This window comes from Gekko japonicus, unplaced genomic scaffold (genome assembly GCF_001447785.1).
Source record: "Gekko japonicus isolate JY-2015 unplaced genomic scaffold, Gekko_japonicus_V1.1 scaffold4828, whole genome shotgun sequence".
Classification (NCBI taxonomy): Eukaryota; Metazoa; Chordata; class Lepidosauria; order Squamata; family Gekkonidae; genus Gekko; species Gekko japonicus.
Window position 1 is genome coordinate 16,798 of NW_015173837.1, and position 19,374 is coordinate 36,171.

The 19,374-nt window shown below is 46.1% G+C and overlaps 1 protein-coding gene across 1 annotated transcript; it reads right to left on the reverse strand.

Annotated features, from left to right (window-relative positions):
- Positions 1-10,311: 10,311 nt before the first annotated feature.
- On the reverse strand, positions 10,312-18,353 carry LOC107120837 (cholinesterase-like; the record flags this gene model as incomplete). The annotated part of the gene is made up of 3 exons (XM_015423607.1): positions 16,885-18,353; positions 12,224-12,416; positions 10,312-10,399 (listed from the first exon to the last, which is right to left on the reverse strand). Coding segments are annotated over exons 1-3 (1,750 nt in total), but the record flags the coding sequence as incomplete, so codon positions are not given.
- Between the last annotated feature and the right edge of the window lie 1,021 nt (positions 18,354-19,374).

Sequence of the window (19,374 nt, forward strand, 5' to 3'; positions counted from 1 at the left end):
AATCACAACTTTCTCAAGGTCTGATGGGACTGCTGCAGGTGGGGGAGAGGATAGGAAAAAGATCTGTGAAGCTCCTAACTGCTGGATCCAACCCAAGATTACCTCTGGCTCAGGATGATTTTTTTTTTACCAGCACTATTATGTAACCCCCCCCCCATTCCACTTTGATGATTATAACTTGGAGCCTGACAGATGCTGAAGGGGGGAGGCAGAGTCTCTTTAGAACATTCTTATTTCTAAAGGAAGGAGATTATTACAAATAAAGAAACACTTCTGCAGTCCGAAGTCACTCACTCATCGTATGTGTTTTTGATGCAATTTCATAGACATGAACTTGGTAAAAGGTTCATTGAAGCTTCTGTTGGTTATGAGGAAGTCTTTGGGTCGGGTCCCACCCAAGAAGAAAGCATTTACAGGGATTAATATTCCCACTTTATCACTTCTCCAGCAGCCCCCTGGGTAACCCCAGAAATCTTCTGGTGAAAGCTAGGGGACCCTCACGAAGAAAATCCTTCATAGCGCAGGCACTTCAGTGAAGAAACATCAGCAGGGTATCACTTTTATTGTGGTGGCTATGGGGGGGCAGGCTCTGAGGCAACTTCCTTGTGGACTGAAGAATATCCAGCCCCCCACTCTGGCCTTTCATAGATTCTTTATACCGGCCACAATCAAATAAAAAGGGGGGAACAAGCTTTAAATTAAAGATTGGCAGTGTTGAATGCTATGTGCTCCCTAAAGGTCTCTCATTCGGAAACCTGCTAGACTACAACTGTACTTATATGTCAGGCAAATAGAGATAATGTTTTCTTAGATATTTGACTTAACAGACAAGACACAGATGGAGATGAACAACAGAGGTTTATTTAACAGACAATAGGCTGCAATCACACGGGCCAGTAGATCCGACATAGGCACAAATGCCTGACAGATCTAAAGGGCGCAATTGGACGGCAACATCTGGGAAGCATCCCGCAGTCATTGGCAACCCATGATGCTCCGTGGCAGAAGCGGAGTAAAAAGACACTGGAGAAAATCCAGTAGTAAACAGGTTGCGACCCCCTCTTCGCAGTATGCACATCATCGCATACCCATAATGCGTGCAATTCCTCATTTATGTTCATGGGAAACAAATGGCAGAAAGAATCTGACTCACCCGCAGTTGTGTCTGATCACACAGTGAGCCCGCAGCTATGAAGGGAGGTGTGATCTTGGAACTGTGGGTCGAATTACTCCGGAGGGAATAGACTCGCTTCCCCTCTGCTTCAACTGGTGCGTGTGACCACAGCCAATAAAGTATTTAACATAAAGGAAAGCTGGCTCTCAAATAAGGTAAATAATCCCTGAGGGGGAGTATTCTGGGAGCAATATAGAGGGACTTGATACCCTTTTCTGTGGATAGGTTACCTCAGCAGATTCAAGGCTGTTCCTTTCTCTCACAGGGCACCTTACCACAGAACCTACATACACCAGTTAGGAATGGTGGTCCATCCTCTAAATCAGTCATTTTCTCCAGGGGAACTTTTCTCTTCAGTCTGGAAATCAGTTGTAATTCCAGGAGCTCTCCAGTCTCCACCTGAAAATTGAGATTCCATCCCCTCCGTGTATTTTCTTTATGAATGGGGTCAAAGGTGTGATATAGCTTGAGTTTTGGCACCTCTCTGCTCTTCCTAGGTAGGCAGATGAAAGGAATATCGCACAAAGATTTCTTAGTGATCACCACATGTCCTTTCTGTTAGCGTTCTGGCTTTAATCTCATGCAAGACATCCTCAGATGGACAAAGAGATCATTATGGCTGTAACATTCTGATCTGTAAAACCAATTTATCAAGGGGAGCTTTTGGTGATCAGCCTCACAGGGTAGAAAACGGTTTCCAGAAATAGACAATGAATGTCTCAGATAACATTCAGCAAGTGATGACATTCATCAAGGCCGCATCAAATAAAGATACCATGGAGGAGTGCACAATTAAAAAAAAAAAGAGCATTAAGAAGGCCATTAGCATAGTGATTTCTGAGTTATGACATTATGGACTCCCTGTTCTACTTTCTGGATATTGGCTGGGTTGGTTTATTTCTTCTTCTTTTTTCAGCTGAATTGATTCGAAACTTAATTGCAATTGTTTGACTTGTTATCACAAGAAAATAGGGTAGCCAACTCCAAGATGGGAAATTCCTAGAAATCTGGAGGTGGAGTCTTGGAAGGGTGAGATGTGGGGAGTAGAGTGGTGGGGTCACAACAGGGTATAATGCCCCAAAGACCCTCCTCCAGATAGCGGGGCACTAAAATATCACATCAGACTGAAAGGTTTGCAACCACCCCCAAATGTCAGAAATAATTTTAATAGGATTTGGAATGTTTATATTAACAAATTAATGCTGTTCTGATCAGACCTTCATCAGTATTGATTTTATTTATGTCTCACTTTTCTCCCTATAGGGACCCAAAGTGATGTACAACATCCTCCTCTATTGTAGCTTCACAACAACCCTGTGAAGTAAGTTAGGCTGAGAGTGCATGTCTAGGGGATTTCAGCCTAGCTCTCACATACCCAGTTTCAACATTCGAACAACTGAAAACGTCCTGTCAGTAACATTCTGTCTGCACTTTTCATAGACAGTATTAAATCTGGTGTGACTGGATGCTCTTAGTGTGGCCAGTTACTCTCACCAGCAGCTCTTCCTATGGTTTTGAGAGAAATTTCCCCTGTAGACATTAGCAGGTAATAACAGGCCCCAGTCACATGGGCCAGATAATGCGAGGGGGGAGGCGTGGCTATTTGCGCCGTCGCAATTTGACCCGCCACTATGGCATCAGCTGCCTGTAGACATTAGCAGGTAATAACAGGCCCCAGTCACATGGGCCAGATAATGCGAGGGGGGAGGCGTGGCTATTTGCGCCGTCGCAATTTGACCCGCCACTATGGGATCAGATGCTACGGCGGTGAACCGGGTTTTTTTCCGGTGGCACGTGTTTCCAGAGCGCTTCAACGAAGCAAGAGGAGACAGAGACAGTCCATCTGCGGCCCGTCACAAACCGGATGATAGTGGACTTTCGCTGGTACTTTTTAACTCCAGATCTTCGGCTGGACGATACGGGCTGGCGACGGGTGCATGATGCTTGCCAGATGTGTCCATTTGGTCATGCCCTTAAAATCTGCCCGGCATTCATGAGTATCCCACGGCAAATTCTGCGTGTGACCGGGGCCATAGTTAGGTTTCTTTTCTGTGAAAAGTTTCACCATCAGCTGATATCTGTCTATCCTGCTTAATGCTCCAAAACAGTCTTCAGGAAAGACGGGGGAACCATTTGTTTAGAACACAAGATACAAAGGGCTAGTAATCTGAAGCCACAGCATCATAAATATCATGTTAATGAATGATTAAATCCAGGGCTATTTTTGGGCAGGAACGCACAGGAAAGGAGTTCCGGCTGGCTCCCAAGTTGGCCACACCCAGCAGGAACTCATTAGCATAATAGGCCACACCCAACAGAAGAAATCCATTAGGATTGGCTTCATTAGGGGTGTGTGGCCTAACATGCAAAGAAGTTCCTGCTACAAAAAAAGTCCTGGGTTTTGACAACGAACAAGGTAAACAGAATAACAAGCAAAAGGTGGGTGTGGCTGGATAACCACACTTCTGGAAACATGAGGGTGTGGCCTAATGTGCTAATAAGCTGTGCTGGCAGGGGTGTGGCCTAATATGCTAATGAGTTTCTGGTGTTGGGTGTGGCCTATTATGCTAATGAGTTCCTGCTGGGCTTTTTCTACACAAAGAACCCCGATTAAATTGAAACACAGTAAGATTCACCAGACAAGGGAGAAAAGGCACATTTGGGGGCTTTTTTTGGGGGGGATGACATAAAACAGTCTTTTTCAGTAGGCCATGTTGGGCTGCAGAAGAAGAACTAGATTTTCGGGGCATGAGCTTCTGAGTGTCAAAGTTTGTATCGGACAAAGGGAGCTTCCACTCTTGAAAGCTTTTACCCTGAAAATCTTCTCGGTCTCTCAGGTGCTGCTGGACTGGAATCTAGCTGTTCTAGTTGGAGCTTACTTGCCATCTGATAGCAGTAAATGAGTTAGAAAGGAGGAGCAAACCCAGGAAGACTGCTGTCAAGTGGGATCATAAAAGTAGAGAAGCTCTGACTCACGTAGCAACTGAGATACATCCCAGCCCACTCCGGAATAACCAGAGCTCTGCTCACAGCTCATGTTCTGTTTTGACTCACACTCACAGGCAATGCTCCCTCTAAGATGTGGAGTGTTGTGAGCGACAATTCTACTTTGTGAGCTACTGGCATTAAAGTTGTGAGCGAGGGATTTGGCTGCTGCATAAATGAGTTTGCTTTGGAGCCCTTCCTGAGCTAAAACAAAAATGCGTGAGCCGGGGGCTAAAGAACTGTGAGCTAGCTCACACTAACTCACCTTAGAGGGAACAGTGCTCACAGGTAAGCCCCAGCTTCAAGATTTGAAACTTTAAAAGAAACTTGAAAAGCCATCAATCTGATCAAGACATAACAGATGGCCGCCCCACCCCCATTTTCTCTTTTCAGGGCCACCTTATACTTAACCTCACCACTTGTACCTAAGTTGACTCCTGCAGTTATTTTCCACCGTGGAATAGGAGCTCATCACATCCCACCACAGCCCAAAATGATCCCTGCAAACACTGTTCCTGGGGAACGGGGGATAGTAGGAAGGTCTGCAGTCAGGGCAGTGGATCACTCCCGCCTTCTGGCAGTGGAAATTTGACATGGAATCCAAGCCCATGTACTCAAGGCATGTGGATATTTTAAAGAACACATGTGTGAATTGAGAAAGGGCCCTAGCTCAGTGATGGAGTCCATGGATTGCATGCAAAAACAGCTATGTTCAGACCCTGGCATTTCCAGGATCTCCAGTACTAGATAACGGGAAAGACTTTTCTCTGCTTGATCCATCTTCCAGTTAGGTTAGACAGTACTTAGTTTCGAAGGACCAGTGGTCAGATTCCATAGAAGGCAGCTTCAGATATCCATATTTCCATGTGCTGGTGTTGTTGAGTGGGGCGATTTTTTTTTTTAATGTCGCCAACAGCTGTGTCACTCCTTCCAGAAAAAAACAGAAGTGATGTAGGGTAGCTTAGGGAATCACAGGGAACTCTATTTACCATACAATTTCCAACAATTCCTAGAGCTACTCTGTGTCCCTTCAAGGTTTTCCCTAAAAGTGACGTAGGGATACAGATGACATTTCATCAATGTCACCAACAGCTGTGTCACTCCTTTCAGAAAAAAAACCCAGAAGTGATGTAGGGTAGCTTAAGGAATCACAGGGAACTCTATTTACCATACAATTTCCAACAATTCCTAGAGCTACTCTGTGTCACTTCAAGGTTTTCCCTAGAAGTGACGTAGGGATACAGATGACATTTCATGCCCCCCCTTGTTCCCATGCCTAATCCTCCCACCAGTTGCCAGGATTGCCCTGGCAACCTTAACTGGAGATCTGATTGGCTGTGCAGATTTTTAAAAAATGTTGCTTTGGCAGCCACTGACACCACAGGTAAATTACCTGTATGCTAGAAAATATTTTAAACCATGTGTTCATTTTAAAAGTTATCCTGTTAAATAGAAATTCTGCCTGAAATGCTGAAAGTTACTATTAGAGTTAGACCACTTCCTGACATTATAGGGTTGGCTCTTGAGGTTGCCATCCCCCCAATGGGGATGTGGGTTCCCCCACTTTTGGGGGCCCCAATCCAGCGATGGCTAGCTGGCCGGCAGGGGGAGCCCTGCCCCCGAAAAGAACAAAATTGGCAGAACCCCCTTTAAGCTGGCGCGTGGTCCAGTTCTGAGTCCCACTCAGTTAGAAACCAGCAGTGCAATAGACATTGGCCAATGTGAGTCACCATCAGTGCTGCAAACCTACTAGGGTTGACAGGTCCCCTCATCGATCCAACAGGGGGTTTGGGGGGTGTTCTAGGGGTGGGTGGGGAAATTAAGAAAGAATCATACTTGTCGTTGACCTTAGCTATGGACAATGGTGCACCATATAATAATATGGGAGCTAACTTCGCCTGGAAGGCCTGAATAGCAGCAAATACATAGTTACCGCCTGTGGTCCAAAATAATCTCAAAAGGTCTGACGAACGTATTGAAGCAAGCTTCTTAGCAGTATTAATATGTCTTGTCCAGAACAAATTATAGGACAACCGGACACCTAGATAACAAAAGGTGTTCACCTGAGCAATCGGCAAGAAGAACCTTTGCAAAAAAACAACCACTTTTGTCTTTTGATAATTTATATCTAAATAAACATAGATACAGTAGAGAGACAGCAGAGTGCAAAAGCATTTAAAAAATGTCTTAGCACAATATGTGACTAAGATAACAGCATGGCATCGTTGGCATAAAACACATTTGAAATAGGTCTTCAAGAGAGATGAAATGGGTGGAAGGACTCACCAGAAAGGTGATTGTCGATGTCGTTTATGTAGAGGTTAAAAAGATAGAGGGCCAAAAGGCAGCCCTGTTGAGCACCCCTATTCATTTTGATCTCTTTGGGCAGCTGTACATTGTTTCCACATCTTACCTGTGCAATATTATTTTGGTGTAGTTTATGGATTAACCAAAGAAGCTAACAGTCCATATAGAGGTCATGGCTAGTTTTCCCTACGATCTGGAATACAATCAAAAGCCCTGGTTAGGTTGATAAAAGCCACATATGGTTTACCTACAGATGGTTTAGTGTATTTTCTGCCAGATGGGCAAGAACTGCACAATCATCTAGAGTAGAGGCTTGTCTTTTGAAACCAGTCTGAGAGAGCATAAGGACCTGGTTGTCTGACTACCAAGATCATAATTTAATAAGCAGGTAAGGAGTAAATAATTTACTTAAGGAGAGCAGACTAATCAATTTATAATTATCAGGAAGCAAATAGTTGCCTTTTTGTGGATAGGAATAATTATTGATCTGGTATAGTGCCAGAGTTGCAGATATTTTGGGGGAAAGGAGCTTAAATCTTACTCCAACAAAAAATTACTCTTAAAGGGTTCATTGACAGTAAAGTCAGGGCCAGGGGCCTTACCAGTTTTGAGATTTGTGATGAGACTATCTATTTCTTTCTGTTATTGGGGGCCAAGGAGGAAGATTATCCAACAAATTATGTATATTAGTGATTGTAGGCAAGGCAACGGAGCCAAAGATGTTTTCAAAATAACTTTCCCAGATACTAGGTGAGATATGGCAGCATACATTAGGTGTTGCCGTCAGATCCCTGTCGACTAGGGACCAGAAGTTTGAGACATCATGATTATTGATGGCTGTAATCAATCTTTTTGAGCCTTCCTTTAAGAGCCTTCATTTTTAATGCCAAATAAGGTGTTTATATTGCAATCAAAATGGCCAATAATCTTTTAGAATTAATACGTCTATATGCTCTATAAATTCTTTGGATTTCTTAGAACATGCAACGCCAATCTCTATCAAACCAATATTTATTTCTGGTTTGGTGGCTGTGCATTGGTTGCCTCAGTCTTTTGACCATCAAATGGTTAAAGAGTTGAAGGATTTGCTCCAAAATGGTTGATTGCCTAGTGGACGAAGCCTCATTAATAAATTGGAATATAAAAGTTTGGCATGTGTTTGAGTAATAGATATTATGGACCTCCTTAGATTTATTGATGACCCAACAGGCTCTTACCTTACCTGAGCAGATTAAATCAGCCTCACGTTGTCGAGCGAGTTTCTCACTGAAAGGCAATGCTATTTCTACATAAAGTGGTATATGATCACTGCCCATCGGTTCACCCACCCTAAACATGGCACAGTAAGGTAGAAGATTTGAGGAAGCCAAGCAAAAATAGACTACACTGCATCCCTTCTCACTGAGTGTCCTGGTATAGGTGCAGGAAAGGCTGTGGATGGTGAAGTATAAAACCCCTATTCAGTTTGAGGGACTTTATCATTTATTTATTTATTTATACCTTCAATTTCTAGACCGCTCAACCCCCGAAGGGCTCTGAGCAATTTACATAGTACAGTTACCAATCCTAACTAGGGCCACACACAGTATTGGGGAAGGGAATGCCTACCAGGCACCCTACCAGTTAGTTGTTTATTTCAGCAGCTCTTCTCTTCTCTGCTTGCGTGGTAGCTCGGCTCAGCTCTGTAGCGGCCCCTGCTGGGGTGGTTCCGTCACCTGCGACTAAGTGACGATCATTGCACCGGCCTCTGTCCTAATTGGCTCCAGCCGAGCTTCGGACCAGTCCCCGCTTGCCTGCTCGATGTTTTGCTGCCATCTTCCATCCTCCTCCGTTGGATTGCCGGGTCGCCCTGCTGTCGTCGACACCACTGCTCCTCTCCATCGCCGCTCCACCGAAGGCGGGTCCCCCCTTCTTCTAAGGCAGGTACCCATTTATCTACTTGCAAGCTTTCGAACCGCTGGGTGGGCGGGAGCTAGGACGAGGGCCGGGAGCTCACCCCGGCCGCGGTGGGACTCGAACAGCCTAATGGCTGTTGATAGATTTTACTTTGCAGGCTCTTTACTGCCTGCACCACCGCTCCTATATAAAAAGAGAAATGCTGGGATCGAAAGGGGATGACGTTATGACAATGTGATCCCCTCCAATTAAGCCTTCTCCTGGCCAATGTGTATATGTATATCAAAAGAATTAGCTGTTGATTCATAAATACTGTGGTTGGAGTAAACTGCAAAAAACACAGAGTTGGGGCAGAGAAGTCATACCTTTGACCATCCAAGACCCCAGTCACATGGGCCAGATAACGTGGGGGAAGGCATGGCTTTTCGCGCTGGCACAATTTAACGTGCCAGAACGCGATCAGACGTGGCGGCAGCAAATTGGGGTTTTGTTTGTCGGCGCATGTTTCCGGCGCACGTCAACATGGCAAGAGGAGCATGCTTGAGCGATCACATGTAGGTATACCCTTGACGGCCCGTAGCAAACCATTTGCTAGTAGGCTTTCTTGGGTATTTTTTAACTCTGGATCTTCGGGCGGATGCTACGGGTCCGCGATGGGTGTGCTACACTTGCCAGATGTGTCCTTGTGATCGTGCCCGTTTACTCCGCCCGACATTCATGCCTCTGCTGCGGCAAATCCTCCGTGTGACCAGGGCCCAAGATAGCTTTAATCTGTAACATAACTAGGTTCATACCTGTTAAGACTGGACAAAAATTCTCTTTATATCACTTCACAGAGGAACAGACAAAGGTCTCGACTTAAGACCATGGAAAGCTGTCGTCAGTCACAGTAGACAGTTTTGATCTTAATAGGTCAATGGCCCGATCCAGAATACATCAGTTTCATCTGCAGAAGGGGACATGGCTCCTCAGTGGTAGAACATCTACTTTGCATGTTCAATCTCTGGCATCTCCAGTTCAAATGATCAGGTAGTAGGAGATGTAAGAGCCTTCTGCCTGAAACCCTAGGAAGCCACTGCTGGTCAGATTAAACAATACTGACCTTGATGGACCAAGGCTCTGACACATTACAAGGCAGCTTCACATGTTCAACTACAATGAGAGAAACATGGGGTAAAGAGGGAAGATATGATCAGACATACGATGTCGTACCAATGGTGTAAACTAATCTTTAAGAGCCAATAATTCCATGAAAAGGGGTCGGAGCAGAATCATCTAAGAGATACAGAAAGTGGCAAGATTTTAACAGTGGGTTAGAAAGCAATTTTCTTCTCACAAATCCCTGAAGTAATTGTTTTATTTTCATTCTTCTCTTCCTCCCAAGAGCACAAATGGTTGGAGTTCTCGGGTGTTGTTCCATTCAAGTATCGCTTAGGCCCGGGTCCTCTTAGCTTCTCGGACAGAACATCACTGTGAGTCTTCAGACCACTTTTTTGTTATAAAGTCTAGAGGTAGAACACAAATTGCAACAAGACACAGGAGCTCAGTTTTAGGGGCAGATTGTGCCAGGTATTAGAAGCATCTCATGAACATAAGCTTTAAAAACTGGCTCGTACAGTCTTGACCTAGATAGTCTAGCCAAGCCTGATCTCATCGGATCTCAGAAGCTAAGCAGGGTTGACTCTGGCAAATACTTGGATGGGAGACCTCCTTGGAATATCAGAGCCGGGAGACAGGGACAGGCTTTACTCAGCCACCTCTCTGAATGTCCTCCAAGTGCCCATTAGGGGTCAGTCACCAGAGGTCACCATGACTTCCAGGTGCACACACATGCATGCATACACACACACATGCACATAAAAATACAAAAAAACAAAACAAAACCCTGGCCCATATATACTAGTGATGCTGTGATCCTCACAAACAGTACACTTGAAAATTCAACTTACCACAATCACAGTACTCTCTATTAAGTTCTGGTCTCATTCTTCCCACCTTCTGCTTGGCCTGATGAAACAGAAACTCCTGAGGATACATCTGCAAAAAAAAGGAAAAGAAAGAAAAGGAAAAGTAGAGAAGAGATTGGATTTATACCCCGCCCTTCACTGCCCAAAGGTGTCTCAGAGCGGCTTACAAACTCCTTTTCCTTCCCCTCCCCACAACAGACACCCTGTGAGGTAGGTGGGGCTGAGAGAGCTCTTTTGAGAACTGCCCTTGAGAGAACAGCTCTGATAGCCCAGGCTAGCCTGATCTTGTCAGACCTCGGAAGCTAAGCAGGGTCATCCCTGGCTAGTATTTGGATGCGAGACCTCGGAGGAATACCAGGGCTGTAACACGGAGGCAGGCAATGGCAAACCACCTCTGAATGTCTCTTGCCTTGAAAATCCTACAGGGTTGCCATAAGTTTGGTGATTGCTAGGGAAGCAACTTACCCTCCCTCTTCTCCTGCCTCCTCCTGGCTGAATGAGGGCCAGAAGCGGGGCGGCCGGAAGCAGGGGGGGGGCTTTGCCATGTGCCCCGCCCCCTGTACCTCACCCGGGGGAACTGCGATCCCCCGCGATCCCCCCCGAAATGACCTCTGTGTGTATGTGATTAATATATTCTTAAGTAAAAGACAGATTATTTTGGAACCGACAGCCTTGACTCTTTTACTGGCAACCCAGAGTAAAATTTGCCAACTGCTGTAGATAAAGCAGTTCGGCTAACATACTGAAGTTCTGCAATTGCACCTCTTCCCCTTCAGACACAAGAAACTGCTCATGCTAGTAGTAGTAGTATTTATTCCACTTCTATCTCACCAATTTCCCTCAGGCAGCTCAGTATCCCACAGGAAACACTGGGGTTTTTTTACAGGTTTAAAATAAAGCAGATTTTTCTGTGGAAGAAATGGGCTGTTAATGTGCGCAAACAGAGGATGACGTCACGTGGAAACATGGGATGTGGTAACACTGGTGGCTTGGTGCGATATGGTGCCTGCGTCTAATTGTACTGGTTTAAAATGTTGCGGGGCAAATCATCCAGACAGCGCACCCTGCTGTGGGTTACCCACATGGCCATCCTGTAGTCAAGCATCCATATTACTGCAGTGCCTCAACCATCCATGGAGCATGCTGCCCAGTCTTTTTTTTAAAAAAAAAAATGCAGGTGGATGCATGTGCATATGCGCTTATGCATGTATGTGCATATAGACAAAAACTCCCAAAAAAACCTCAGCTGCAGAAACGGATCTGCAGGTTCAGAGTGCCAATCCATACTGCACATGCTCCAACCATGCGCAACAAATGCACGGGGAACCAAAACCACCACTTGTGGTGCCTTTTTAACTGAGCTCCAAGTCATCCTACAATGGGGTGAGTATGCCTGGAAAACACCTGACAGATGTGGCTGTGTGACTGTGCTCATTTAATCCGGAGGGGTGACTATGTCGGGCCAAACTGCTCATGCATTCACACCCATGGAAAAAATGCACCAGTTGGGTGGCTGAAACATGGGAAAACCTTAGTATGAAAACCACCTTGGTCACTTTAATGAACACTGTTCCATAAGGTGGCACAATTTAGTTCTCTGACTGGACAAAAGTACCCACCATGACCTTGACCTCTAGCACAAGCAACTACAGCTCCAGCAGGAGATCTGCTGAGCACAGTGCGATGCTCAAGATAAAATTTGCCAGGGAGCATTCAGATGAGCTGATCAGAAGCTCATATCACATGTAGCTGAAGGAATCTGAGCACAGCAAGTTTGCCTGGCAATCATGCTCACATCAAAGTTCTCAGCATGCTGATGTAAGACCCACAGAGTGTGGTGGTGGAAAGTGTAATGAGTGTAATTGTTTCAGTCACCACTAAAGCTTGTGCCTACTCTTTCATATATCAAGGGCTTGAACTCACTCAGATGTGTCTCAGTCAGGAATTGCATTGCCAGGAAATCACAGTGCTGAGCAGGTGGCGTCTGCAAAACTTGGGAGACCTCTGGGCCGATGTGAAAGAAATTCTGCTCTGTGGCATTGTAAAGTGGCCACTCTCCTTCGCTGGCTGTAGGCCCACTGGGATTCCTGCAGAGGAAACAAAGAAATTGTAATCCAGCCACGGCCTGTAGTTTCAGGTGGTGTTTGTAGTGCAGAGATTAGAATGAATGATACTTCAAAATAAATTAACCAACTCGCCATTCTTTTAAGTTTGAATTGTTCTTCAGGACACTTCCCTTGAAATTCACTAAGACATACATCTGAATAGATTGAAATTAATTAGCATGTGCTGTTTACTCCTGAGAATGAAGGCAACATCTACCATACTATGGAAGCCAGGCTAAATGTGGTTAAAAAGGCTGCCGCTACCTTAGTAGCAACTTCTGGAAGGGCGTGAGAAAATGTCTATTGTTACCTGCGCATTTATTTCTTTGGACGTGTTCTCTACTCAGGACAAACCACTGGGAAAGAGGACGAAAGACAAATGGCTGCCTTAGATTTAGGACAGGGGTGGCTGAACTGCCACCTAATTTATTGAAACTGCCACCTAATTTATTGAAACTGCCACCTAATTTATTGAAACTGCCACCTAATTTATTGAAAATTTAAACCCATAATGCCTTCCCATGTGGCTCATGAAGCTTCCCCCCCCCACTTTGAAAGTGGAGGATTTTCTTCCCATGGCCAGCCTTATTTGAGAGTTGGGTAGTTGGGTGGGTGAATGGGTGGGTGGGAAGGGAGCCAGGGACTGCTGGAAGCTAAACCCTGCCCCCGGCAGCAGCCATCACATGCTGCCTCTCCACGTGCTGCCGTGTTGGTGGTGGGGACTACTTTCGGGGGGTGGGGTGGCGGGGACTGCTTTTGCTCACAGGTTCTGAGGAATCAAATCTGAGTGCTTTGTAGTATAATGGGATTTATGGTATCCTGCAGAAGACTTCCTCTACATTAAAAAAATTGTTTGAGTGACTGGAGGCCTTTCTCACTTTATCTGGTTGTTCCAACCTATAAAATTTTGGAGTGTGGATAAGTTTATTACCTGCATCATTAAAGTTTTTGGGGGTGCTGGGGGGGTTCAATGCTCAGCAGAGTGTATGTTTTAGAGTAGACTTCCCTAGTCTCAATCCCTGGCAACCTTCAGGAAAAGAATTTTAGATTATTGTGCTGAGATGTTAGCCATTACCTATCAGAGCAGACTGTGTTGAACTAGTTGGACCGATGGTTTTACTCTGTATACAGAAAATTCCTGGGTGTCAATTAAAGGTCCAAGACCCAAAGTCTTCCTCAGTAAATAGTTTTTTGTGTACCCAGCGAGACCGCACATATGGTCGCACCGAACACCTGGCCATGCGAAGGGCCCAAGCTTCGCTTCCAAAGACAATAGCCCAAACGGATCCTAGCGCACACCTATTGGATGGCTATGATCCAAGGAGGGACCTATGGGACTGGGGGACACTGTAAATAGCCTATCACGGTTGTGGGTGGGTGTTTGGGGTGTGGTTTGCTATGTGGATATAAGCCGGCCTCGGGCCAGACTAAGTATCTCAAGTTATCCTGTACATAATAAAGTATGAGCTGAAATCACTTCTCCATGCGTCAGTCTCAGTACTTTATAAGTTTACTACAGTTTTCAAGCACAATTTGACTTGGCAGTGCTGGAAGAAAATGAGAAACCTTGAACTGCAAATAGGCAGTCTTTTGTTGTTGTTGTTTTGAGCCCTGGAGTAATCAATATGCAAACATTCTTATGAAAATTTCCCAGTCTTTATTGAGACGATTAGGTAGAAAATCTATACTTTATTATTTTTTATTATTTTTCAATGAAAAAGTATCCGAATAAATATCTGAAGTGTTCTTGAGCTGATTTCAGTAAAGTGGTAGGAAAAGATTACTTAGGGTTTTGAGAGTCAACGGAGAATGGGGGCTGACTTAATGTAACTACCAAAACTGAAGCCAATTTATCCATTAGATGACTGGCTGGTGGTTTGGTCAGTTTGTATGTAATAGGTAAGCAAAATGTGTGATCATCTTATTTCAACCTGATACATTCAATACACTCTTAAGTACCCTGTAGTGTAGCTCTGAAAGAAATCCCAACTGTGTTCGAAAATGATGGAAGAGACCCCTCCCATGCTTTCCTGAATCCTATGTAAAATTACAATTGACTATTTGTTGTTGTTCAGTCGCACAGTCGAGTCCAACTCTTCGAGACCCCATGGACCAGATCACGCCAGGCCCTCCTGTCTTCCACCATCCTCTGAAGTTTGCTCAGTTTCATGTTTGTTGCATCTATGACACTGTCTAACCATCTCATCCTTTGCCCTCCCTGTCTTCTTTGACCTTCAATCTTTCCCAGCATCAGGGTCTTCTCCAGTGAGTGCTCCCTTCTCATTTGGTGGCCAAAGTATTTGAGATTCAGTTTCATTATCTGGCCTTCCAGGGAACAGTCAGGGTTGATTTCTTTCAGGAATGACTAATTTGATCTTCTTGCAGTCCAAGGGACTCTCAAGAGTCTTCTCCAGCACCATAGTTCAAAAGAATCTATTGACTATTGACAATTGACTATTAGTGGGGAGAAATTCTTTCAAAAGAATGTCCATCATTATTCTTTGGATTTGTCTAAACCTGATGGAGATTGAAGTCCCTTTGCTGGACATCTCTGTGGATATCTGAAACCACAAAAGTGACAGATCCAGCCTCACCAGTATTTCTTTTCAGTCATTGTACCCTATTGCAGACATGGTGGTATTTAATACAGAGGTTATGGAGAACCAGTGGAGCATTATATTAGTGTTATTATTATTATTTGGTTCTCAGGCATGTGAATTTAAACTGAATTCATACCTGTGGAATGTCTGAAGCACCAAAATGGAAATAATGCTTTAGTTCTGATGGCTTGGATCCCACAGAGAATTTCCACAGACGGAAGGGATTTTCTTCTGCAGAGCATGACTTGCTTGCTTCCCATTGTAGCCCAAAATGCCTCCTAAAATGCTGCTCCTAAATGATAGTAACCCCCGACAGAATAGCATGAAGGGGGGAGTCAGAGGTCTGTCACGTGCTGTGATGTCACTTCCAGGTCAGGTGATGTCACTTCCTAAGGTCCACCCCTTCCAATGATGTCACATCCTGCACCAAACCCCACCCTTTCCTGTGATGTCACTTTCAAGCCACTTGTGCTGCCTCCCCACCCCCCCAAAAGCAGTCCCCGCCATCCTCTCCGGTGGAGTGACCAGGCTGCCTGCGGCCTGGCCGCTCTCGCCAGCTTCCCCCCCGAAAGCAGTCCCCGCCACCCTCTCCAGACCGGGCTGCCTGTGACCCAGCCGCTCTCGCCAGCCACCCTACCCCCTGAAAGCAGTCCCCACCGGCCACTCTTGCAAGCCACCCCACCCCCCAAAAGCAGTCCTCGCCACCAACACCCAGCCCAACTTACCTTTCTGTCTCCCGGCAGCACGTGGAGAGGCAGCACGTGAAGGCTGCTCCCAGGGGTGGGGCTTAGCTTCCAGCAGTCCCTGGCTCCCTTCCCACCCACCCACACACCCAACTCTCAAACAAGGCTGGCTGCGAGAAGAAAATCCTCCATTTTCAAAGCGGGGGGGGAGCTTGGGGGGGGGAGGAAAGCTTCGTGAGCCGCATGGGAAGGCTCCAAGAGCTGGCACAGGCTTTTGCATTATGGGTTTAAATTTTCAATAAATGGTTTTAACTTTGGAACAGCTGTCTTTCTCTCTGAAACTATAGGGTCTTGCCCGTTTCCATCCCCCGCCCTTACCGAACCAGGTGGGAATGGGAGTCCAACGAAAGGTTCCTGCATTCCTAATTTCCCCAACATGAGTGTTCTACCCCAGGACGAAAAAAGGGTATCGAACTGTTCAGCTGAATGGCCCGGTGCCATAGCAAAGAATGGACCAATTGTATCGTCCATAATTAAGGTAAAGGTGTAAAGGTTCCCTTGCTCAAAAGCCAGTCGAGTCTGACTCTAGGGTTGCGGTGCTCATCTCCATTTCAAAGCCAAAGAGCCAGCGCTGTCCGAAGACGTTTCCGTGGTCATGTGGCCGGCATGACTAAACACCAAGGCGCACGGAACGCTGTGATCGTCCATAATTACTTTATAATAATTACAAAACAGCAGCACGTGGGATACAATCTCTCTATCACCCCTGCACCACAAGAACAAAGTCAATCATTTAAAGGAACGTTCTTGTAATGACGGTGAAATGTTGCTGATGGTAAAATGTTAAAACAAGCTAATGCAAAAGGTCTCCTATGTTTTGGAACAAAGCACTCACGTCCCAAAGGTGGCACAGTATAGCCTGAACTCATCAGATCTCTGAAGCTAAGCAGTGTCAGTACTTGGATGGGAGGCCACCAAGGCAGAATCTGCAGGGGAAGGCAATGGCAAACCACCTCTGCTTCTCATTTGCCTTGGAAGGCCCTTGCTGGGGTCACCATATGGGACTGGACAGCACTATACACACACACATTTGTGTCCCATGCTATGTTCAAAATCTGGTCTTTAAAATGGAGAGATGGGGTTTTGTTGTTTTTTTCAATATCTTACCCACTTCTGGCAAATTCTGCCCAGTACCGCATCACTTTGCGGCTCAGCGCAGCCTCAGCTTCGGTCAAGGATTGGTTAGCCCCTCCCCGCACTGTCGACAAGGTTCCAAACAGGTAAGGCAGCTCAGATCCATGGGCTGCCCCCATCCACTCATGCCAGATGAAGCCAGAGACAGGATGGTCAAAGGAGTAGGCATACACAGTACTTCCTGCTTCCGCCAACTTGGCAGCCGCTTCAACCAATGGGCATACAAAAAAGTAATCTTTCGAGAGTCGGGCCAAAGCCCAGCGGTAGTGTTCCGGCTCATGGCCATTTTCAAGGTACTTCAGCGCGACAGCTTTGGCATCGTTTAAAATTCTCCTGCTCGCTGTTGCCTGCACCCCTTCCACGAGCTGCTCCCAGGTCAGTAAGCCATCCCCTTCTATGGCTCTAGGAACAGAATATAACACGTAGACAGACCCATCATCACCCGTGACCCCAATGAGAAGTGATTTGGCCTGAACCTGCCCACTCTCCAGAAGCTTTCGTGGCTCTCCAGGAAGGAAGTCACCATCCGGAGTGGGTGCGAAGAGAAAACTGAACTCATTAAACCCATTCTTTTTGATTTCCATTCTCTGTAGGCAGCTCATGACATCAGTGTGGTTCTCACTCAGGCAGCCCAGTAGGTGACCGACCCTCATGCTGGTTTTTCTTAGCCTCTCAGGTTCCTTCAGTGCCCAGGGGGCATTGGGAGAGCCGCTCTGTAGCACAGCCCGGGCAAAAAGGGGCTGGCTCGTCGGTGACAGGAGGTGGAAACCCACCGAGGCTGCTCCAGCACTGTGGCCAAAGAGAGTTAGCCCAGCTGGGTCGCCCCCAAAGGCAGCTGCATTCTCCTTCAACCATTTCAGAGCCAGCTGTTGGTCCCATAAGCCCATATTTCCTGGGGCAGCTGGTGGCAAGTAGAGAAAACCCAGAACCCCCAAGCGGTAGTTCATGGAGGCCACAATGACATTCTCCGTAGCTGCTAGGAGTGCTCCGTTGTTTAAGTCATGGGAACCGGCACCAGCGACATAGCCCCCACCATGGATCCAAGCGAGGACAGGAGCCGGTGTTGTGGGCTGAGGATACGGCACCCAGATGTTGAGAAACAAACAGTCCTCTGAGAACGGTGTCTTGGCGACCCACATGGTGGAATAAGGCAAGGAATAAGAAGTTTCCTGGTGACACGAGTTGCCAGAGCTGGTGGCCTCCAAAACGTGACTCCATGGCTGACGGGGCTGGGGCTTCTGGAACCGCAATGTCCCCACTGGCGGCTCTGCATAGGGGATGCCCAGGTAGGCAGTCACCGAACCAGAACCAACCTGAAGCCGCTTGCCCTTAAGGGGTCCCGTGCTGGTGACTACCACAGTGCCCTCTTCAGTGGCAAAACTGGAACCCAGCAGGAAGAGGAGGACCACACGGTACAAGAGTGAAGAGATGGGGCTGGACATTGCAGCCGCTGAAATAGACAAGCCCCCAAAGCAGTTACATGAAATACATCTTGGCTCTGATCTAATACTGTGCACACAAAGCCTCTTTCTAAAATCCCAGTCATTAACTGCTTGTAGGGAGATGGGAGGCGGCTCAAAATCCCTCATTACTACCACCTCTACAGATTCACTGGGCTTTCCGTTTCCTTCCTCAAATGTCAGTCCATGAGTAGCCCCAGATATTAGATCATGCAATGCTCATCTGAATGGTCCATTCAATGATGGATACATGTTTGGAAGTTCCACAAGGGAATGCCTCCTTCAGATATGCCCGCAACAAACTAAATGTACATTAGCTCAGGTGACTGGCCCTGTTGGCTGCAGCACAAACTGAGCTGAGTGTGCTGAATTCTAAATACAAAAATACGGATTATTGCATGGAAAGGTGCAAGCCTGAAATGATTGGTATACTTGAGCCTGTGTATTGGTCTATCCATATGGTCAGTTAGTGCCTTGTGATTTGCAGCTCAACCCAGTTTGGTATAGTGGTTAGGAGCGCGAGCTCTAATCTGGGGGGACCGAGTTTGATTCCCCACTCTTCCAGCTGCTGGTGTGACCTTGGGTCAGTCACAAGTCCTTTCAGAGCTGTTCTCTCACGAGCAATTCTCGAAAGAGCTCTCTCAGCCCCACCTACCTCACAGGGTGTCACAGGGTACAGAAAATGGAGTATAAAAACCCACTCTTCTTTTTCCATGCCAATCCATTCTACCATAACTATGCTATATGTTTGGTCCTTGAAGGTAACTCAGAAGATTCAGTTGGTCAGAATGGGACCACCATTAGCCCATGCCAATTTTGTAGCAATTATCTGAGCTGCCCATTTACTTCTGGGTTAAGTTCAAGGTGCTGGTCAATATCATTAAAATGCTTCATGCCCTGTGCTCCACATGTCTGAGGGACTGACTTTGTAGACCTCTTACGTTGCTGATACCAGCTCAACAATCCCTACTGACCTTTTTTTTTAAAGTATTTTTATTGAGAT